Source organism: Leucopleurus acutus (genome assembly GCF_964270905.1).
Source record: "Leucopleurus acutus genome assembly, chromosome: 10".
NCBI lineage: Eukaryota > Metazoa > Chordata > Mammalia > Artiodactyla > Delphinidae > Leucopleurus > Leucopleurus acutus.
Window position 1 is genome coordinate 67058176 of NC_139153.1, and position 23640 is coordinate 67081815.

Consider the following 23640-nt stretch of genomic DNA (forward strand, 5'->3'; position numbering starts at 1 on the left):
AAAATATTTAGGTGGGTGGGCCATGGTCTGAACAACTTAAGGTTTTATTTTCATATTCTACAAATGTGACATAGTTTGGGACATCTGGATTCACTACTAACTAATAGAAATTAATCTCTGTAGCCCACACTTGGTCCCACAAACAACATCAGCATCATCTGGCAACTTGTTGAAAATGCAAATTCTCAGGCCCAACTAGCAAGACAAAATTAATCAGAAATTCTGAGGATGTGCTAGCAGTCTGTTTTAAGAAGCCCTCCAGATGATTCTGATACACAATGAAATATGAAGACCACTGTAAATATAGCTAATTATCTTTATTCAGTCATTCAGTGCTAGTTTTGGGCATACTGTTAACATGGGTACTTTTGACCTAGCTCTTTCCTCCATACTACCCCTATGCATCCAGCCATCGATTGATTCTTTTACATAATGTGTTGAAAGTACTTTAAAAGCCAAGAATAAAATATTTAAATACAGCCCAGTTTTCTGACTATTAACCCAACAGATGTGAAATCCTGAACCTTAGTTTAGTTTCAAGACTATCCTCTCATATGGTCATCTTTCATATGTTCTCTACAATCATGGGAAGGTAAAATTCACTTCCAGAATTTCAAAAAAAATATTTGTAATTCCATCAGAAACAACAGCCCTTTGCCCGTTATACTTTTATGCTATGCTTTTAAGGGGGAATGTATGTGGAAAAAGAAAAGGCACAAGCAAAGAGCATTGCGTTCAGTATCTTTCAGTCACTCGGTCTAGTGGCTGGGGATGGTGGGAACACACCGACAACTACCTTTAATGTGAACTAGTGAGAGTATTAGTAAAGGGCTGTGCAGGAGAGAAACTCATTATTGGGGTGGGGATGTTGGAGAAGGCTTCGCAGAGGGACACATACATAAACAGGACTTAACAGGAAAAGAAAGGGGCCAAGAGAGGTGGAAGTGGGGGCTCAGTCAGAAGGAACAAAATGAACAAAAGCAGTGAAGTATGAAAGGAGGAAGAGCGTCTGGGCAGTCAGGCCTCAGGAGGAGGCGGGTGGGGGAGTCAGGTGAGGCTCATGGAGTAGACCAGTTCTGGCGCTTCTGACAACTGAGACCCACGAGTGTGGAAGGATTCAACTTGCCAAACGCACACACCATCTCTCCTCACTGCTGTTCCACGCGGCCTTTCACAAGTAGAGCCGACACGTAAGAGAGAGAAGCTCCCAGGGACGGCCGTCATTCATTCATTCCCCAAACACTGACTGAGCGGCCGCGACGTGCCTAGCCCTGCGGTGACCGCCGCGGGCCCCGCCCAGGGACTTCCGAGTGTAACGAGGGGCTGGTCCTTCGCACCCGACGCCCGGGCCGGGGCACCGCCGCCACCACCTGCAGCCCGCGGCCCTGGGCGGCTCCGGCAGCGGCTCCCCTCCTTCCTCGGCTCACCTGGTTCCCGGGCTGCGGCGGGAGGGCGGGCGCTGGAGCCGGAAGCAGCTCCGGCCAGGCGGGCGACGCTGTGGACGCGGACGCCGGCGGTTCCCAAGCCGTTGCGTCCGAACCCGCGGGCGTTCTGGCGGGCGGGGGACAAGAGCGGGGCGAGGAAGCGGAGCCTGGGCAGCCGAGGTGGGGAGCGGGGAGAGGCCCAGCTGCGCCGCGGTTACCTGTGTCACCCAGCCCTCCGCTCTCGACGACTCTTGATTGAGGGCCTCCTTGATGCCAGGCCTCGCGCCCCGCACTTCACGTACAGTAATTCACTTGAGTCTCCCGACGACCCTGGGGGAAGAGAAGACGCGGGAGGAAGCTGGAGGCTAGAGGGTCACCGAGGTCTCCAACCTTAATTCTCAGCCCCACAAGCTTGGCTTCTTCCACTGAAGGACACTCTGCTGCCCAGGTCTCCTGCTCTGCTCCCCGCCCCTAATCCCCCTTAACCTCCTTGTGAGGCTCAATACCAATCACTGCCTCTCACTGTGCCTTGTATTCCTGCTTGGCTCAGTTGCAGTTTTACACTTGCTTGATTCCTGTATTAGTGTCTAATATATTGTTCACTTTACCTATCCCTTTTTGTAATTTGTCTCATCCCCAAAAGGGCAGGGATTTTTCTCTTTCATTAACTGCTGTATCATTGGTGCCTAAAGCAATGTGATAGACCTAGTAAGTGCACAATAAATTTGTGTTGAATAATTGAATGATTGCCCTGCTGTTCACTGTAAGCTCCACATAGGCAGCAACTCTCTGCTTTTTAATCACTTTTCCATCAGAAGTGCCGGGTATCTAGGATGCATTCAATACATATTTGTTGAATGAGTGAATGTATTGCTCATCTTTACCCTTTTGGTCACTCTCACTTCATCATTCCAATTTGTTGGATAAATATACGAATTTCTTAGAATTCCTACTTCCAGGTTTCCTCCCTTGTATCCTTGCACTCATCACCTTGATTCCCCACTCCCACCCCTCATATCTTTACAGTTGCATTTTTGCTCTCACTTCCTCCTTCAACCTCTGATACTTCTTAGAAAGCTCCCTACCCTGCAGGTTGAATTGGAACATTTTTATTTTTTATTAATTTATTTCTTTATTTTTATTTTTGGGTGTGTTGGGTCTTTGCTGCTGTGCGCGGGCTTTCTCTAGTTGCGGTGAGTGGGGGCTACCCTTTGATGCGGAGCACGGGCTCTAGGTGTGCAGCTTCTCATTGTGGTGGCTTCTCTTCTTGCGGAGCATGGCTCTAGGAGCACAGGCTTCCGTAGTTGTGGCTCTCAGGCCTTAGAGCGTGGGCCCAGTAGTTGTGGCACATGGGCTTAGTTGCTCCGCGGCATGTGGGATCTTCCCGGACCAGGGCTCAAACCCGTCTCCCCTGCATTGGCAGGCGGATTAACCTGCCTGTGTCACCAGGGAAGTCCCTTGGAACATTTTTAAGCAACATGTCTTCGTAGGCAAGAGTCACATTCCAGGCTAAGTCACATTGAATCCAAAGAAAGCTTTCCACAAATCACCCATGACCCTGGTTTGGGGTTTTATTTCGGTTTTCTTTGAGGAGAACTGAGAATCCTGCACCGCCTCCTAAATTGAGATCATGGTCATTGTTCATAATTTGTTCAACAAATATTTATGAAGTACCTTTTATGTTCTAGGCACTGTGCTAGATGCTGGAACAAGATAGGCAAAGTCTGAGCACTGCAAGGGATGCATACACAAAAGAGAATAATCATGGATAGTGATGAGAATTGTCCTGGCTTGAATCTAGTTATTTCTAAAAGAAATGACTAAGAATAAGATAGGGTCCAATTCTGCCTATTGTTACAGCTTTAGCGTAGGAATAGGTTAACAGTGGTGGCAAGGTATGGGGTTAGAATACCTTGCCCATTCACATTTATTATCTTGTTCACCTTTCAGGTGGGAATGTGGGGCAGGAATTCTCTTTGCATAAACTGGAACTAAGGTCTGAGAAATGTCAATTGACTTGCCCAATATGACACTGCCGGAAGACTACTCTCTGCACTGTTCTTACTCTGAGAGCCATGATTAAAATTCTTAAAATCCTCTTCACTGGAAGCTCTTCAAGGTAGGAATCAGTTTCAAACCTTCAGGGTAATGGTTTAAAAATACTTCTCAAAGGGAGATACCAGGGACTTTCCTGAATCTGAATTACCTGGGGCGTATTGTAAAAATACACGTTCTTGGTGCGCATCACGGACCTCTCCAACTAAACTCACTGTGGATCCTGGGAATATGCATTTTTAAACTCTCAAGGTGATTCTTCTACACATAAAAGTTTGAGAACTACTAGAAGAGTTTGGGTGGAAAACCTCAACCTTAATGCAGGGCTAATATTTACCTTTGGGACAGATTTCGTCAGAATTCCGAAGAGTAAGCCGTGTATGTCCTTGAGCAGATGGGACTGCAACGGCTTTCTGGCCGGAACCTTCCTTTTTATTATGCAAGTATTTCTTGGAAATTGGGGGTTCTGCTGAGCAGGTGCTCGGCTGGCTGCTGGTGACTACCCGCAGTTCAAAGGTCTTTTGGCTCTTTTCCCGACACCTTGTTTGTCAATGTCGCTTTCCACCTGGGAGCCAGGCGTTTGCCCCGCCGACCACGGCGGGGCGCACGCGGCATGTGTTGTCTGCTTATCCCCTCCTTCTCGGGTCCGCCTTGGCGCCCTTAAGAGCAGTCCCTACCTCTGGTGGCCAGCTGTTGTTCTCTTCTCGCGAGAATTGCTCCTCCCATCCTCTCCTCTCATTAACCCCCTCCCTTGGGCAGGTTCCATATTGGGTAAAATCTCGGCTCGCAGAGAGGCCCCGGAGCTGTTCTCGCGAGAGTACGGCGGGAGGCTCCTGTTCGCAGGCTGTGGAACGGCGACCACTGGAACCTCCGCGGTCGCTGCAGCTGGAGCCGTAGTCCCGCGGTGCAGCCGGGAGTCGGCCTGGTCTGGAGAGGGTGCAGCGAGACCCTGGCGGGCGCAGCCTTGAGCCCCTGAGCGTGCCCCTGCCTTTAGCAGGGCTCACCCCCGTCGCGGAGGAGCGTCCAGCCGCTGCGGCTGACAGGGGCCGCGCGCGCGGGAGTCGTCTGGCTCGCGGCACTCACACCTGCGCGGGCGGCCAGCGCAGGGTCCCCCGCCCGTCCGGCCGGGCGACGAGGTCGGGGAAGCGGGTGCGGGCGCAGGCGGGGCCCCGCAGGGCCACCTCCTCGCCCCGCGGCCACCGCTGGAAGATGTCTCAGGAGAGGCCCACGTTCTACCGGCAGGAGCTGAACAAGACAATCTGGGAGGTGCCCGAGCGTTACCAAAACCTGTCCCCGGTGGGCTCCGGCGCCTATGGCTCCGTGTGGTGAGTGTCACCGGGCTCGGGGCCTCGGTGGGCTGGGTGACCCTTTATGCCCCAGAGCCAGGCCTGCCCCCACGGCTCAGCAATGCACCAAGCGGTAGGAATTTTCCTTGGGGGAGGGCATCCTTGCCCCTTCGACCCCTGTCCTTCTCTCCCTGTACCCCTTGCACCCCTCACCCTGCACACCCACATAGGTGGTCAGCTGTGTGTAGGACGCAGGTCCACGATGGGCGGTGGGTGATGGAGCCCGGCCCTGGCTCGCACCCTGCGCATTCCCTTCTTGGGGGGTTGCTGCTTTGGGGACAGGAACAGGAGGGCCCTCTTTGGGGATCTCCCAGCTGGCATCGAGCAGAAGGACTCTCTCCCGAGATGTGCCCACCTTGGGCGCCGGAGCCTGCCCTCGGAGCAGACAAGCCCGGGGAGCTGCCTGGAGAAACAGAAGGGCAAAGCTCGACCGGGAGACTGCCGTCATCTGAACAAAACTGAGGACGAAGGGCGTTCAGTGCGGGCTTTTTTGCAAACCTCTGTCGAAATCCCATTTTGAGAAGCGTTCTTTTTGAATTCGCACTTGAATTAGTAGCTATCCATAGAGCTTAAAATACCGACTTTATCTCGGTGAGTCCTGTGCCAGCTTTAGTGTGGTGTGTTTCCGATTCAGTTGAAAGCGTATTTCCTTTTCGCAGAGTGGGGGGTGGGTGGTAGTGCCTGCAAACACACTGCAGCTTGAGAAACTGGCGGCCTCACTGATTAGTCACATACCACTGCTCGTTTAAGTATTGTTTGACAAAACAGTTTTCTCCTTTGGAGCAAGTGAGATTCAGATCCGATGCACGCCCTCAAGATCAAAAAGTTATTAACAATGCCGGAAGGTATTGTAAATATTTTTTAATTGCGATAATTTTTGTGAAATACTGTGTCTTTAAAGTCCCTTTGAGAGTTTGCAGGGAACTTATCTACACTTAGAGCCTGAGGTACACGATATGGATATGGAATATATAGCAAAGGAAGGAAGAGACACTTTGCAGCTTTAATTCACACTGTGAATGTGTTTTCAATTAAATGATACTGTAAAATGTTCAGACCTGAAATGTTTCACTAAACTTTTCTAACTTTCAAGGCTTTAAACACTATATTTTAGATGTACTGAAATTTGAGACCTCCTGATCTGAAGCTAATTCATGTAATTCCTGTGCATGCATCATTTGAAGAGAGGTCTACAAAATTATTTTCTTGTTTCGCCACAAATTCCAGGCTTTTGGACTTGTTAATCTTTAAATATAATTCCTCTGTTTCTTAAAGCCCCAGCATGAATTTCCGGTTTATAGAATCTTCTGGGTAATTGAGATTGTGCAATTGTGTCCAGCAACAGATCATATTGCATTTTCTGGTTCAGGCTGTTTGAGTTATGTTGCTGATGGCACTATGCTTGACATCTTTTTTCCATTTTTATAGTGTGCTGTTGATTTGCTAATTTTCGAAGATGTGTTTGGATCATTGCTCCTTTAATAGCTCATTAGTTTACCTCCATTTTTCATTCTTGAATTGACACATTAATTTTTGTGGTACCGAGTTTTTGTTTCCAATAATGTTTAAACCTTAAGGAGTGATACAGCAGAACAGCTCAACTATGGGGAGTTTAGTGAACTTGAAAAGAATTCCTTGCAAGGTTTCCCTACATTGGTGTGAATAGCTCTGCCTTAGCTCTGGAGATCCAGATTTACATCGAAGTGCCATTAAAATGAACTCCATGTTTTTTTAGTACTGTACTTTTCTGGCTTTTAGAAACCATCAATATCTGACACTTGGAAGTAATCTTGTTAAACAGGTTTTTAAAAGTAGGTGATACATTCACATTGTATAAAATTCAGAAGGTATAAAAAGATAGCGAAAAGTTGCCTTTCCTTTCTTGTTCTCCAATTGTGCTATTCCTTTCCTCAGAGACAACCACTGTTAAGTTTCTTGTGTGTCTTTCCATGGAGGCAGTTCTGCTAAGGGTATTTAAGATGTAACCTATAGCATATTGGTGGAGAAAAATAACTGATATTATGTGACAGTTGGCCATAAACAAATGTAACTGATTTTGGATTGAAAGTATCAGAATTTAGATGTACAAGTGTTATCTCATTCAGAGTAGTTATTTGAAGTTGTTCTTTCAATTAGCAACTTTCAGGTGTGGCAGAAAACTTTTTTTTTAACTTCTCTTAGAATCCACTTTGGAGCCTGTGTTATTTTTCACTATCTTCATTTTCTTGAGAGCAGATTTAATTTTAGGAAATAACAAAATCAAATTGAATCTGAAATAATTTAGAAAATTGGACTGAAGTCTGGTGAAAAAGATTAGGTAGCCAGGTTGATGATACTGTTTTAGGTCAGATATAAGTTGTAACCATAAAGTAATGACACAGAATTTCCTGTGTGACTTGTAGAACTAGATCTGAAGTCAGTTCCAAAAAAGAATCTCTGAAAGTATTTCAAGGAATGCAATGTCACTGAAGTAATCTGTGTCAGTTTCCTAATTTGATTGCTCTGAAGTGTGATACACTTTGATGTGGAACTTAAAAAAAATTTTTTTAAATATTAAGCCAATTTTCAGTATTTTAATTTGTAATAAGTATATATAGTAAAGCAAGTATGTAGCAACCTGAGTGATAACCAACCGTGAATTAAAGATCAAGGAATCAGACTAGAAATTTGGGAATTGATAGGGTTTTACAAATATGCCTTTCCTTTTTAAGGGGTAAAAGGAACTAAACTAAGTCTTGCAATTTTAAGGAACTTTGTTGTCTGTGAGGGGAAATGAAACAAGATTTTTGAAGAATACATTGTTGCACAGCATTGATTTTGTGGTTTGGGGACAGAAGGAGGGGGAGGAGCTTTGTGGTGAGTTTAAGGAAATATAAACAGGAACTTAAATGCCTTTCCTCTGGTGTATGGGTTTTCCAGACACTTGCCTCTGATTACAGGAGGTGGGGCACTAGTACCATAAAATAGGTGAGTGTTGAGAATTATTCTTAAATCATATTCAATCATTTATTAAACAATATTTATTGAGTACCAACTATGGACCAGATAGCAGGCTAGGTTTCTTGAGCTAGACTGTTAAGCAAGACAGAATAAGACAGTCCATTCCCTGATAGGGTTTATAGCCTGATGCAAATAATAACTACATTTATGGATTGTGTTCTATGTTCCAGGCATTGTGCTGTGCATTTTATGTTTATCATCAGTATATAAAGTGTATAACAAAACTTTTGGTAAAAGGATGGCAAAATTTACTAAGAAATCAAATCCAACTTCCTAAATGCTTTGTGGAACAAGATTGTGTGTAAATAACTAATAAAAATAAGTGAAGGACTTCCCTGGTGGCGCAGTGGTTAAGAATCCGCCTGCCAATGCAGGAGACATGGGTTCGAGCCCTGGTCCAGGAAGATCCCACATGCCACGGAGCAACTAAGCCCTTGCACCACAACTACTGAGCCTGCGCTCTAGAGCCCGCGAGCCACAACTACGGAGCCCGCGTGCTACAACTACTGAAGCCCGTGCACCTAGAGCCCATGTTCCACAACAAGAGAAGCCACCGCAATAAGAAGCCCGCGCACTGCAACAAAGAGTAGCCTCCACTCACTGCAACTAGAGAAAGCCTGTGCACAGCAAAGAAGACCCAACGCAGCCAAAAATAAATAGTAAAAGAAAAATTTATTAGAAAAAAAAGTGAAGCTAAATTTTTTTAGTATCAATGGCCCTTCACCATTTTAAATCTTTTCCTTTTTTTAGCATGAGCCAGGGCACGAATAAATAAAAGCACGTCATTATTGAGTATGCAAAGGTGACTTTCTTGACTCCTAATGAGTGAGAGGGGTGTGCCGTTTATTTTCCTAGTGGTGATAATAGGCCCATGGTGATCTTGCTTCCCATTTGCTTTCCTTTGTAACCAAAAGCAAGGTGTTTGTCTGCATGTTACCAGTGCCAACCAATAAATAGTTAAACACAATGGCAAATATTTGTATTATTGATACAGACTTTTAAGAAAGAGTTCAATCAGGTTGGCTATAAAGTCATCCTTTATTTATCGGATTCCATTTTCCACTGAAACGTTTCCACTGGCTCCCATTTTAAAATAAGGATATCCTGAACCTCTGGCTTTTCAGTTCTGCCAGTTTAATTTCTTGATACTGAGGACTATGCTTTTGATTTCCCTCTAAATCAGCCTCAGAGATGATCTGCATTGACTTTGCCTTTCATGGGCAATAGTGCAGATGGTGCTGAGACCCTGGGGCTTAGGATTCAAAGGTGGAAGAAGTCACTGTGCTAGATCCCTCTCACTTTAGTATTAACTGACATTTTTATGGGATTTTACACTTCATAATGTATTTGCATTTCAAAGCATTGTTATTCAGTTTTCACTGGCTCTGTGAAGGCTGGTATTAACCCAGTTGTATAGATGAGGAGCTGGACTCCTTAAAGGAATGGCATACTTGTCAGTGCTACTTTGGATTTGGTTCTGGGGTTTCAACACTTTAGAATTCTTTCCTGTACTTGTAGACTGCTAAGATTGTGTGGTGGCACCTTCTCTTGTGCTGTTTGCCTCTCCCCTCCCTCCTTTTGTGAAGAAAGGGGTTGCTGGGTCACTTGAAATAGTAGAACTATGACTAACCAATCCCACCAATGTCAGCCTAGCTAATCTGAGGTAATGACTTATTAAAGTCATATCTCTTCCTCAGAATTGATAGACCAAAAATGGACTCATTGCCCAGATTACATTTTTTCCCAAAGGATCATCAGTGCAACTAGTTAATTCCTGAATTTATGAATCCCCTTGGCTTGAAATTCTTCTGTGCACATTTTGGAAAGTTGAGATTCTCTGTATGTGCTTCTGTTATGTAAGTATAGTATAGGATATAAATAGAAATAACTGCCTCTCTAGGCCTTTGAAAATACACTGGACTTTTGCTCTTTACTGTGAAATTTGATATTGATTTGTTTCTATCCAAGAGATATAATTACTATAGAGCTCAAAAAAACCTCATTATAAAGTGGCTTCCCCTGACTCTGGAACCTAGGAATATCATTTCATGGTTGCCATGTACTTGGAAGTGATGCACGGGTTTCTTCAGGACAAATAAAACCTCTTTAAACTCGAAAAAAAATTTTTTTAAATAAATGAAGCTTTTAGTATTAGAAGTAGTTGTCTTTGCATAGTCCTTCTGTAAGTTCAGTACATGTCTGTTAAGGATTTATAAAATTAACCAGTTTCCCAGCATTTTAGCCTTTTAATAATTTATTCTAGGGAGGAAGTAGATGGTGGCCTGTAAATTCTGCACTTTTGACAAATGGATCCTGGGCTTGGCTCCTAGGCTGAACGTGGGGGAGAAAGTACAGAAGAGAGAGGGGTGTAGAATGATCCCTAAGTTTTGGCCTTGGACAAATGGATATATCTAACTTTGGAGTCTTACAGGGCACAGGATCTAACTTTGGAGTCTTATAGGGAGAAGAGGATGGGTTCATGCTAATAATCTCCTTGAGGCCAGGACTTTGTTATACCGATACTTTGAGCACCTGTTATGCGTGGGTCACTCTTTAGGTGCTAGAGTATGAGCAAAACAGACAAAAATTTCTGCCCATAAGAAACTATATTCTGGGCTTCCCTGGTGGCGCAGTGGTTGAGAGTCCGCCTGCCGATGCAGGGGACACGGGTTCGTGCCCCGGTCTGGGAGGATCCCACATGCCACGGAGCGGCTAGGCCCGTGAGCCATGGCCGCTGAGCCTGCGCGTCCAGAGCCTGTGCTCCGCAACGGGAGAGGCCACAACGGTGAGAGGCCTGTGTACCACAAAAAAAAAAAAAACCAAAAAAACTATATTCTAAGGGCAGGGGAATAAAAGTAGACAATAAACAAAAAATTAAAATTTATAACGTGTCAGGTGATAAATACTATGAGGGAATAAAGTAAGGAAAAGAGAGGGAATACTGGGATGGCTGTGTTGCACTTTTTTTTTTTTTTTTTTTTTTTTCTGCTGTACGTGGGCCTCTCACTGTTGTGGCCTCTCCCGTTGCGGAGCACAGGCTCCGGACTTGCAGGCTCAGCAGCCATGTCTCACGGGTGCAGCCACTCCGCGACATGTGGGATCTTCCCGTACTGGGGCTCGAACCCGTGTCCCCTGCATCGGCAGGCGGACTCTCAACCAACTGCGCCACCAGGGAAGCCCTGTGTTGCACTTTTAAGCAGGGTAGACCTCAGTGATAAAGTGACAATTGAGCAACGACCTGAAGGAGGTGATGTAGTACACTGGTTGGGCCTGAATGGGGAGGGAAGAACAATTCCGTGTTGAGGGATCAGCACATGCCCTGAGGCAAAGGCCTCATTCTCTAGCATAGCTGGAAGACCAGTATGGCTCGAACTGAATGAACCAGGGGCCAAATAGTAGTAGGGGAAGCGAGTGGAGGGGCTACAGAGGTGCTGGGATCATAAAGGGTCTTATTTGCCTTTGTAAGAATTGTGCCTTTTACTCTGAGACGGAAGACCATGGAGGGTTATAACCAGAGGGGAGACATGATCTAACGTGTGTTTTAACAGATCACTCTGCTCTGGGGTCCCTGTTTTTTCATTTCTGTTCCTCACCCATTTAGAGGTGCTAACTGTAGTTTAGGGTAGAATGGGGGAGTCAGATGAATTGGTGTACAGCCCTGATCTGTATTCAACAACTCTCATTCCAGAAGGCTCAGTGTACCAGAGCCAGTACTTTTGGTGGGCCCTAGAAATGCAGGGTATTCCAGTCCAGCTCTTTAAATAACATGTGGAGCTTAACTTCACTTTTCAGGTTTCTGTTGCCAAAAGGAAGGGAGCAAAGAGATTAGCTGTAGACTTCTGACAAAAGAAGATTAGCCTGCTGGCAGGTTGAATGTTTTCTAACTTCTTTGGGCTTCTAGGTTTTTTCTTACTATTGGGTTATTTTTAAAAAGTCATTTTTACCTTCTTTCAACTTTTAAGATCTCATTTATTTTCTGTTTTATTTGGCCCTGTATCTGCTTTACATTCCTCTGCATTGCCCCCATCACAATAATTTTAGTAGAGGTTGGATTATTGTTACCTGTTAATAATGTTTTGGCTAGGAGCCCCCAATGACTTCTCTGTTAACTTGAATAAATCTTATAGATTGACAGATTCCACACATGTCACCGTATAAAAACCCATAGGATTTATTTACTTTTCTGCCTTTATAGATATAGGTTTCTCTCTTTTATGAAAGCCATCCCCCTTTTACTGCTCTATCATCTAGTTGCAGAAAATAAGTGTTCCTAAACACAGATTCCCATGACAACAAAACAAAAAGGTAATAGAACAAGTGTTTATTTTGTCTAGGCCTGCTGTCTGAGTAACTTTATACCCTGAACATTTTGACTTCTGTTACCTTGAATGATGTTTCAGATTTCCTTGTTTTCCTCAAAACTTTCTCCTCTTAGGCCTTGGTGGCATTGTCACTACGCCTGTGACACGACGGAAGGTATGTGAGTGTGTGTGTCTTACTGTCAGTCTACCTGCAAGTATGCATCGGTTGCTTTACCAAGCTTACGGTCCAGAGTGTAGGCACCACACATCATTATGCAAAAAAAAATCTGAACCAATTTCTTCTTTGTTTTCTTAAATTCATTAATTCAGCATGGCCAGTGCTAGGCACTGTAGTAGGTATTCTGTTTATAAAGACTGAAAAAACAAAAAAGCAGGAAGGGTTCCTGCTTTTGAAAATATCAGTCTGGAAGGGACACATTTATGTTGCTTTCTCAGAGATTGCTTTGTAAGTCCTCAGTAGCTTTTCTTTTCTGCATTCTTTCAGCTTAAGTTGCCATCTCAAATCTACCTTTATATTTCTAATGCGTCCCTTGAAATCTTCTTTTAGGTTTTTCTGTGTCTCTCTTGAATCTAGTGACGTACTGGTCACTTTTTACATCTAGGGCAACTTTTTGCAAGGATGTGTGTTTGAAATCTGTGTCAGAGAGACCTTTCCATCTGATTCAGAACTAGAAAGCGATGACATCAGCATGTGCCCGCAAGAGGTCAGAACTTCTACTTTTGATCTGCCAAGGGCTCAGGGAGGCTGTGGTTTAGGGGAGGAAAGGGACAATGAGAGTAAGTGTCCTGTAGATCATTAACGCAGCCCTATAATTCCACATGGGGTAGTGTCTCTGCTGTGACCGTCTTCTCACCTGCAAATTATGTGCCCCTAATAATCATGCCTTTAGTCCGTCCTGTGACACTGAACTTGAGGTGTCTGGTTTACCCAAGTATTTTCTGAACTCTTCATTCTTGTATTTCCTTATCCTTGTAGTAGATATAACTTTATTCCTAGAAATAAATGCTTTATTCTTTTGTTTTTTTTTTTTTAGCGGTACGCGGGCCTCTCACTGTTGTGGCCTCTCCCGTTGCGGAGCACAGGCTCCGGATGTGCAGGCTCAGCAGCCATGGCTCACGGGCCCAGCCGCTCCGCGGCATGTGGGATCCTCCCGGACCGGGGCACGAACCCGTGTCCCCTGCATCGGCAGGGGGACTCTCAACCACTGCGCCACCAGGGAAGCCCTAAATGCTTTATTCTTAATCCCCAGTAGCTATTTCTTTTTTCCCCCTTCATCAAATCCTGCATCTAGGGCTTTAGGTAGCTTGAACCTTCTTGAACTTAGACTTTTGAATACTAGTTTCTATTTATGTTTTCTTCTCTAGGCTACCAAATACTTGTAAAAATCTTAGTTATCTTTCTCACTTGGTATAATAAAACATGACTCCTTCATGATTTTAGTATTAAATTGAAGTGAAATTTTGATGTTGGCATCTTACACTGATATGCTTTTAATAATTTCCTCATCTGACATTATAAGTTTGGCTTGGTTCATTTTCTGATACCTAGGTTAGTGGCCTAAATGCCTATGCTTTGAATGATCTGCTTTGAAATTAGCAGTCTCAGTGATATTGATGCTAAAGGGAGCAAAAGGGAAAAAATAGCAAATTAAGAGAACATGCAGTGAGTATTATGAGCATCTATCAAGCTGTGCTTACATTCCCAAATATAGTATAACACTAGGGTTACTCCTGTTGACATCTTGGGTTGATAATTTTTTTTGTTGTGAGGACTATCTTGTGCATTGTAGGATATTTAGCAGCAACCCCGTACCCTACCCACTAGATGCCAGTTGCAGCCTCCAGTTGTGACAACCAAAAATGTCTCTAGACATTGCCACATGTCCTCTGGGGCAAAATCACCTTTGGTTGAGAACTGCTTATATAACCCTATATATTTGGATTGATTGGCCCTGAGTAAAAACTAGATAGGATAACTTGAACCTTCCACCTGCAAAAAGAAACACTATACTTTCTGTGCATATTCCCTTTGAATTCATTGTCTGATACAGTCTCAACAGTGTCTTGTTCATATACTGTACATTCAAATTTATACTTCCAAACCTAATATCAAGAATGTCTAACTCTGGATTTCAAGTCTATTGAAAGGTAATGTTTCATGCTTTCCCTTGATTATTTTTCTACATACTTCTTGAGGACAATCTCAGAGATGTAGCACTAACTGCCCTAGGATTAGATTCATGTTATAAACTTGTATGGTTCAGGCTTAGATATGTGGAACTGATATTTGAAGGAAGCTTATCACTAGCACTAATGAATGACAGTGGTCATGAAAATTACAATCAGGGAATAAGCCAATTGCCTGAAGATTTCTATAACTAGGTATTAAAGCAACATAATTTTGAAAGTTTGAAATGTATGTATTTTTATATTTATGTTTTAGATTTGCTGTAGTGAAAGAAATCTGTTGGTCATCCATCTGATAGTGTTAAATGTCCACCAGTGTCTAAAAGAAACAGACATAAAATATTAGTGAACTATGTGTATATATATATATAAAGGTATTGATGTATACAGAGATGTGAGGGCCCTGTGGGCTATAGTAGTTGGCATGTTTCATGAAGGAAGGATTTGAAGATTGTTTGTTTGTTTTTTTTTAAAATAAATTTATTTATTTATTGGCTGTGTTGAGTCTTCTTTGCTGCACTCGAGCTTTCTCTAGTTGTGGCGAGCAGGGGCTACTCTTCGTTGTGGTGCACGGGCTTCTCATTGCAGTGGCTTCTCTTGTTGCAGAGCACGGGCTCTAGGCGTGCAGGCTTCAGTAGTTGTGGCTCACAGGCTCTAGAGCGCAGGCTCAGTAGTTGTGGCACACGGGCTTAGTTGCTCCGCGGCATGTGGGATCTTCCCAGACCAGGGCTCGAACCTGTGTCCCCTGCATTGACAGGCGGATTCTTAACCACTGTGCCACCAGGGAAGCCCTGAAGGTTGTTTTGAAGGATGGGTAGTATTTGGAGCATTTCTAGAAAGGGAACTTTTTAGGTAACAGGAGAAAACATAACTAAGAGAATTAGATATGAGATGGACTGCCCTGACAAGGGTAGTATCTCAGATAGGGTGAACCCAATTGTGGTTTTCATTCTGGTTGTGTTTCAGAATCACTTGTGGAGCTTTTAAACATATAGATGCTTGGGTCCTACCCCCAGAAATTAAGAATTAGGTCTGGAGTAGGGTTAAGGCAACTGCAGTTTTCTAGGCAATAGAGAGCTAGTTACAGTTTCTTGAGTTGTAAAGTAGGGAGGGAAAGTATTTTAAAAATTGGTTTGATTGGAGTGTTACAGAATGGATTGGAGGAAGCAAATATATTGCTTTGTAAAAGTCTCTAGTAATTTATGTGCGTATCTGTTTAATCTGACTCCCCAGCTAGGTTTCTCAATTCCTTGAGGTCAGGAACTATCTGCTTTGGTATGTATTTACTAATCTTGCATTATGTTCCTGAAGATAAACAGATAAATAAACTATAGCTTCTGCTCTCCTTCAAAGTCTAAATTGGGAAACAAATATATATAGGAATACCTTTTTTTTTTTCAGTTTAGTGTCTAAAGAATTGGCTACATTATGTTTCTGATTGTAGTAGTTCCTAGATCCTATCCATTAACTGCTGAATAAATGTGCATTTTAACTTGAAAGGAAACGATATTTTAGTTTTCCGTAACATGACAACAAATGATCAAGGATTTGGGTCCTTGGTTATATTTTAATAACCTGCCCTATCTTACTGTTATTTCAGAAATATACTCAACCTCAAATTTGAGAGTAAGAGATCTAAAAATATATGTTGAGAATTTACTATGTGATAAACCCCATGCTGGAAGCTGATCATAAAAGTATTATATAATAGCACGTTCATTTCCACTTGGAACATTTACTACTTGTCTTTTATAGTTCATAAAGTACTTATACATAATTATCTTATGTGAGCCTCAAAACAGCATTGTAAGATAAGCAGAGCTAGTGACACCCCCATTTTATTGATCTGGAAACAGGCTCGTAGAAGCTTTGGCCAAGATCACTTGCTAGGAAGTTCCAGAACCAAAGCTAGAACTGAAATCTTTTGACTACCGGTTTACTTTTTTCTATGTCAGACTGCTTATGTTTATGCTTAACAGAATTTTTTGAGATCAGATCATCGAAATACTGCAAACAGAGACCATTCACTAGGATGTTAAAGTAGCTTTGTTAAGTGGAATTTCAGAGGTTTTTTTTCTAGAGCAATAAAAAAGTACTTATCTAGTGTTACCAAAAGTAAGCAAGATATTTTCCAGTGTTTTGACTTTTAAAAATCAAGTTGCTAAAAATAATGATATGAAAATTATTTGATACTCCTCCCTTAAAGAGGTGGTGCTTTAATTCTCCTCCCCTTGAGTGAAGACTATTTAGTAACTCACTTCTCTAAAGTATAGACTGTGGCAGGAATGATGGAGTGTGACTTCTGCGGGTAGGTCATAAAAGACATTGTGACTCCTGCTTTGGTCTTCCTCTGAGATCATCTGCTCTAGGGCAGTTTCTCAGCCTCGTTACTATTGGCATTTGGGGCCAGAGAATTCTTTGTTTTGAAGGATATTTAGCAGTAACCTTGGCCTTTACCCACCATTTCCACTAGCAACACTCCCTCCATCGCCACTACACACTCCCAGTTGTCTTAGACCTTGTCAGATGTCCTCTGAGGAGTAAAATTGCCCTGTGTTGAGAACCATAGGGCTGCTACATTGAGAAGACACTGAAGCAGCCCTATGGAGAGGTACACATTTCAAAGAACTGAGGCCTGCCAACACCGAGTGAGTGAACCATCTTAGAAGTGGATCCTGCAGCCTCAGTCAAGCCTTCAGATGACTCTAGCTTGACCAACATCTTGACTGCAACGTCAGGAAAAACCATGAGCCAGAACCACCCAGATAGGCTGCTCCTGAATTCCTGACCCACAGAAACTGAGATACTAAATCTTGTTTAAGGCACCAAATTTGAGGGTAATTTATTATCTAGTGCTAGATAATTAATACTCTTAAGTGTTACTATAAAAATATATATATGTGTGTGTTTGTGTATATATATATATGTGTGTGTGTATATATATATGTGTGTGTGTGTACAGATAGATAGATAGATATGTCATATAAGATGGAGAGTCACAGACATAGCAAAACCCAAAAGTTGTGAAGTCATGTCAATGCCTGTTATGTACATCTCTAGTCATGATCATAGCATATATTTGTAGGGTGCTTTTCTGGATGTGAAGGCTATGAACACTATTACTGTACAAGACTTTTTTTTTTTTTTTTTTTGCGGTACGCAGGCCTCTCAACGTTGTGGCCTCTCCCGTTGCGGAGCACAGGCTCCGGACACGTAGGCTCAGTGGCCATGGCTCACGGGCCTAGCCGCTCCACAGCATGTGGGATCCTCCCGGACCGGGGCACGAACCCGTGTCCCCTGCATCGGCAGGCAGACTCTCAACCACTGTGCCACCAGGGGAGCCCTGTACAAGACTTTTAATTGTAGCAGCAAGGCAAAGTTGATTGATGGTAATACTAAATAGTTACAATGTAATATATATGTTTAGTCTGTTCAGTATTTCAGATTTGCTTGAAAGGAGTTAAAATTATTTAATGATAACTTCCAAAACATTTGTTATTGAAATTTTCAAACACATAAAAGTAGAGAAGATATAAACCCGTGGTGGGAACATTCTAATGAGGCTTTGGAAAGTAATCCCCTTTAAAAGAAATGAAATAATCCATGTGTAATATTTTTGCATTCAATATGGGATAACTGTTGCTCTTGATGCAGATACATACTTCACATTTGCAATCAAAGATATATGTTAACTGACACCACTGCAGCTTTTAAAGCTTCAGTGAAGAAATTATTACAAAATAATTTCTACAAATTTCTGTAAATTTGTGCAAATCTTACAAAATTATTCTTACTTCAGATGGAGCTTTCAGCAAATGAAGATTAAGTGCATTTTAATCGCAAATGGTTTGGGATTTTTAGATTGTATGCCTAAGTGAATTTCTACATGGTTTGAATGTTAGTTTCCATCAGCCTAGTAAAAATGGAAGCAGTTTGTGAAAAACATTTTTGTTCCAGTAGTTTAGAAGCTTTTGCAGCAGGAATTGGATCAGATTAGTTAGGAATGGCAAGTATTAGCATATATGTTGCCATTCCCTGAGTGCCAGCCCCATGGCTAATGTCCCTAATAAATCCTATCACAAATACATTTTTCTATCTGAATGAGATTTTCATGAAAATACTGAATTTGCCTAAAAGTTCTTGAACTGTAAGTTTCTGCAAGGCAAGGTAAGTGATCAATTAAATGACTCTTTTTTCCATTCCAGGCTGCTTCTCTATTGGTAAGGTTTTTCATGTGTCATTTGTGTTTTTTTTAACCTCTGAGAAGAATTTTTAGAAACTGAAAAGCTGGGGATTGGTCATATTGCACATACTTGTAACAACTGTATTAATAACATCTGATTTTCTTCCTATCAATATGAAAGTGTTATTGTAAGAAATTGAATTCCATTTTAAAATACTATATATAGTGCAAGTAGATCATTTTGTGATTTATTTTAAAAATGAAAGTGTAAGGTAGACATTCAAACAAGATATTTGAGAGTTAGTAAAAGGTATTTAAAGAGAGCTAACAATGTTTCAAATGGTAAGAGTTTTTAAAGTCAACTTTAAGTCCCCTGCTGCTCTAAAGAATATTTTTGAAGTTCTCAAATTAAAACTTGAGTTATTGTTTTTGCATAAAGTTGCCTTTATTTTCATGACATTATTTCCAAAATGGAGGGGCAGAGCATAAGCATCAAAAGTACAGTGGTACTTGCACATTTGTCTGAAGAAAGAAAAGTAGGTTTCTGTAGTAGAGAGAGATGTGCTGAAAAATATTTCCAGTATGGTATTTGCTAATATTTTTGTCAAGTTGTTATAGGTAAAGAGAAAGTTCAAAGTTAGTCATCTGAATTACTTAGTTATTTAGAAACTCTTGAAAACTGTTATCAATTAACCTGAATTCAATTGGAAAAAAGCCTCAAATTATATGGGGAAGAGATGTCATCTCTTTGCAAATTATTTATCTCCATGTAGATATTTTAATGAATTCAATGTATTAATGACAATTTGTTAATTCAGTGTAACTACGGATTTTAATATATTTAAATATTTCCATTGGGACTTCCCTGGTGGCACAGTGGTTAAGAATCTGCCTGCCAATGCAGGGGACATGGGTTCAAGCCCTACTCTGGGAAGCTCCCACATGCCACGGAGGAACTAAGCCTGTGTACCACAACTGCTGAGCCTGCGTGCCACAACTAATGAAGCCCACGTGCCTAGAGCCCGTGCTCTCCAACAAGAGAAGCCACTGCAATGAGAAGCCCGCTCACTGCATCTAGAGAAAACCCACATGCAGCAGCAAAGACCCAAGGCGGCCAAAAATTTAAATAAATAAATAAATAAAGTTTTTTTAAAAAATGTTTCCATTAATTTCCAAAAATATGTAAAATTGTGTTGTCTTCTTAACCATTATTGACCGTTCATTTTTCCTTAATATCATTCAAGGATTAGAGAAGTTGTCTGTGACCGTTAAAAGAAATTATAAAATCGTTTATGATTCCCACAGATTACTCAGATACTTGCCAGGTGATTGCTCATTCTTCATTTTGTTGGGGAAAACCCAAATTGTTTTTTGAGGAAAATCCTGATGCAGGCATTTATACTCTGATGCTCTGTGGACGTGGGCAGTTGTCCTGGTTAGGCAGCATCTCACTTTTCTTAAGACGTTGTCTCTCTTCCTTTGCTCACTCAGCATGTTGATCTGCCTTTGCCTTGCAACACAGACACTCTCCAAGCCAGGTTCCAGTCATGGAGCATAAATACAAAGTCCCTGTGTCTCTATATCTATCAAAAGGTCAGTTGATGCAAATCATCTTTGGAGGATTGTCTGAGGAATATGGAGCTTATTATCTGTTTTTCTAGAAACACTTAAGATTTCCTCTTGGATTAAGTAAGTCTGTCAGAGAGCAGTGTGCTGTGCTGTTTTGTCCTCTCCTCCCTGCCTTTGCTAATGAACTGTATTTTGGCCTTATGAAACAGTCTCCACTGATGGATGCTCTAAGTAAAGAACCATCTGAAACCCACTATTATAATTGTGTAAGGATGTTGATTAGGACATTTTTACCACATTATACAGTGTCTCCTTCATAAACATACACAGGAGGAACTCTTCTCAGGTGTTATTACAAGAATAATTATGCCTCTCTTCAGTTCTCTGAGTACCTGGTTTGTTTTTATTATATGGTTCGTATGATTCATGTCTTAACTGGTTGTATTCTCTTTGTGATGGCTTTAGTGGGCTCAGAGCCAAATTTGGGGCCCACCTCTAACAGGTATTTAGAAAGGACCTCACAATAAACATTTGCACTAACCTCACCCATAAATAATTTCTTATTTATCTTGTTTATTTTTCCCCTAGTCATTTATTCTTATGTCAAGTTGTATGTATATAGTTCTAGGCTACTTTAAATCCATTGTGAAATAAAGTAGGGTATATGTAAGTAAATTTAGAATTAAACAAAATTAGGATATTAAGAACCTAGTAAGCCACTATTTTTTCAGGGAGAGGGGAGGCAGGTATGAATGTATAACAAAACATTTAATTTTATTTAATGAATATTATTTTGTCCTAGGCACTGGATTCACAGTCAACAGTAGATACATGATGATGACAGTCTAATATTATAATATGTTTTTAATGAATTTTATATTTCTCCCTTTAATTTTTTTTCTACCATAGCAATGTTTTTTGTAAAGTATGAATTAATTTTAGAACTTTATGAGTTTACAATTGGGAGGAAAACTTATTGAGCAGTGTGTCCTGGATTTTATTCAATTGTTTGGAGAACTTGATTTTCATAAAGGTAATTCCATGTTATGATGTTGCTCATGAAAACACAGTTTTATTTGTAGTTACAGTTTTTTAAATGTGATTAAGAGGAATCTTCCCAACTGTAATACTAGTAAGTGTAATAATAAAGGCAAGCCAGTAGCTAGGGTTGTCCTTATCTCAGGCTGCTTGGCATCCTGGAAAAAGAGCCCTGAAATTAGATCTGAGTCTGAATCCCACTGCATATGAGTTATATGCCATTCAGTGAGTTGTTAATGTTTCTGACCATTAGTTTCTTACTTTGGAAAGTAAATATAACTGTCTCACAAAGTTATGAGGATTGAATGAAATGTTTCCCAAATAATATGTGGTATGATCAGGTATTCAATAACTTGAATTTCTTCTCTGAGTATTAGGTTGGTTTTATCAGATGATCTTTAAAAAATTATTAGGAATTTCTGCTTTGGGTAATTACAATGTTCAATTTAGGATGAAATATGTGGTTTCCTCTTTCTCCAAATATTGCTTTGATTAGTGATAGAACAGGTTAGGTCAGAGTTAAATGCTTAAAGAGGTGGGGGAGGGGATGGATCATATATTCTTTGCTTCAGCAACTTTTGCCATAAGGATTACTAACTAACAGAGCAGTTTCTCTGAACAATTCCTGTTTGCTCTCTCTCCTGTAAGTAAAGTATATTTTAAAAGGTGGGAATATGTGTCCTTTGAAGTAGAAATTATTAGTCTCTTCTAAGGAAGTCATGCAATTATGGAAGAAGCAATGTGAGTGAAGATGTCCATTGTAGTAGTGTTTGTATTATTTGTGTATGTGAATGAATGGAATAGCTTATAAGGCCCATCAATAAGAGAATGAGTAGTTTGTGGTTCAGATATTTTTGAAATTGTTGTGAATGATTGTTTAGTAAAATAGAAAATTCTTATGGCTTAGGTAAGGTGGGTACAAATTTATTTATATACTTTGAGTATAGCTATGTAAGGATCATTCGAAGGAAATATACCTGTCAGTAGTGGTTTTATGAAAGTTAGAAAGCATGCCTCTTTTTGTTTGTTTTAGGGTAACAGAAAAGCACAGACGATTTATGCTTCTGACTTTACTAATAACCTTGTTAAAAGATATAAGCTCATTTTTTTAAAAAGTCAGGGGATAGAAAAATATACATTAAAAAGCAAAAGTGTTAAAAGTCCTGAGTATATTAGACATTTATTTTCTGCTTATGTGTATATATCTGAATGAGTGTACATATTTTTCCCCCACAGATGGGGATAATTCTTTACTTCTGAAACTTGTTCTCTTTCCCATCAGCAGTATAACAAGTACATATTAGTATGTGGAGGGTCTTGTTAATGGCTGCAGTATACGGTACATGAGAATGTACCATAGTTTAAACTCTGCTGTATTGGATATTAAGGTAGTTTCTAGTTTTGTTCTTGTGAACTGGCTGCAATGAACATTTATGTATTTTGAACCCAACTTATATATTTTTATATTTTTAAACCCAACTTACATATTTTTGAACCCAACTTTTTAAAAAGTGTAATAGTTGCACTGTATTATTGGGCATTCTTTGCTTTCATGTATGTTTCATCATCCCAGTTAGATGGTTAAGTTCTTTGATATCAGGTACTATGTTTAATGTTTCTTTTGTATCCACAAAGAATCTCATGAAGGAGATTTTTCAGTAAATGCTTAGGAAGTGATATTTTGGTATTTGTGAGTTATTACATCATTGACTCTTTTATAATGTTTTAGAGTCATAGTATAACTTTAGGGATTAAAAACTCCCCCTTGATAAAGTAATGTATATTGAGTGAAAGTTATTTCTTATGAAATACTTTTCATTAATATTATCCTGAGTTCAATGTAAGATCACAGGAAAAACTTTCCTTATGAAATGCAATTAATTATAGTGGGACGCATTTTAGAAAAGAAACAGAGTCCATACGATTAGAATATATTTAAAATGGACTGAACTGGTGGCTAGGTTGAACTTGCTTTTCTGTTATGGTTAAAGAGTTCATGTTTGAAACACATCACTTGGATTTGCATCCCAGCTCTGCCATTTTCTGTCTGTGTGGGCACATTAGTTAACCTCTCGGTGCCTCAGTTCTCTCATCTGTAAAATGGGAATAATAATAATGTCTTCTTATAAAGTTGTGATAAAGATGTTCATTCATGTAAAGATTAAAACCAATGCCTAACAATAATAAACACTCAACACACATGTAAGTTTTTAACATTAACATCAGTTTTTTGTTGGATGCTATTGAATTTATAAGAATTGAGGGCCAAATGATAAAGTTGAAGTTTTTCTTTCATACTTCATTTTATACTTTTGTAAAGCAGTTATTGAGAATGGGCCACGTGCCAAGCATTAAGCTAAGTCCTGTGGAATACAGTACTGAATAAAACAGAAGACACTTCCTGCCCTCAAGGTGCTTATGATGAGTGGAAAACGCAGACATTATTATGTCTAATATTTGAGCTTTACCATGGCCAGGCCCTTTGCTAAACCTACTGCAAAAATTATCACATTTAA

General features: G+C 40.9%; 2 protein-coding genes across 4 annotated transcripts in view; one reads left to right on the plus strand and one right to left on the minus strand.

Moving 5' to 3' along the window:
* SLC26A8 (solute carrier family 26 member 8) overlaps positions 1 to 1160 on the minus strand; it is a gene marked incomplete at its 3' end in the record, with an annotated part of 71761 nt that extends 70601 nt beyond the window's left edge. The window contains exon 1 of the mRNA XM_082847554.1: positions 1140 to 1160. The remainder of the gene's footprint in view (positions 1 to 1139) is intronic.
* A 3152-nt stretch (positions 1161 to 4312) lies between these two features.
* MAPK14 (mitogen-activated protein kinase 14) overlaps positions 4313 to 23640 on the plus strand; it is a 72833-nt gene continuing 53505 nt past the window's right edge. For all 3 annotated transcript variants that reach the window (XR_014326551.1, XM_082849048.1, XM_082849049.1), the window contains exon 1: positions 4313 to 4804. Coding sequence is in view for 2 of the 3 variants with exons in the window: in XM_082849048.1 (XP_082705174.1) it covers positions 4689 to 4804 (116 nt within the window). In the remaining variant the exon portion in view is untranslated. The remainder of the gene's footprint in view (positions 4805 to 23640) is intronic.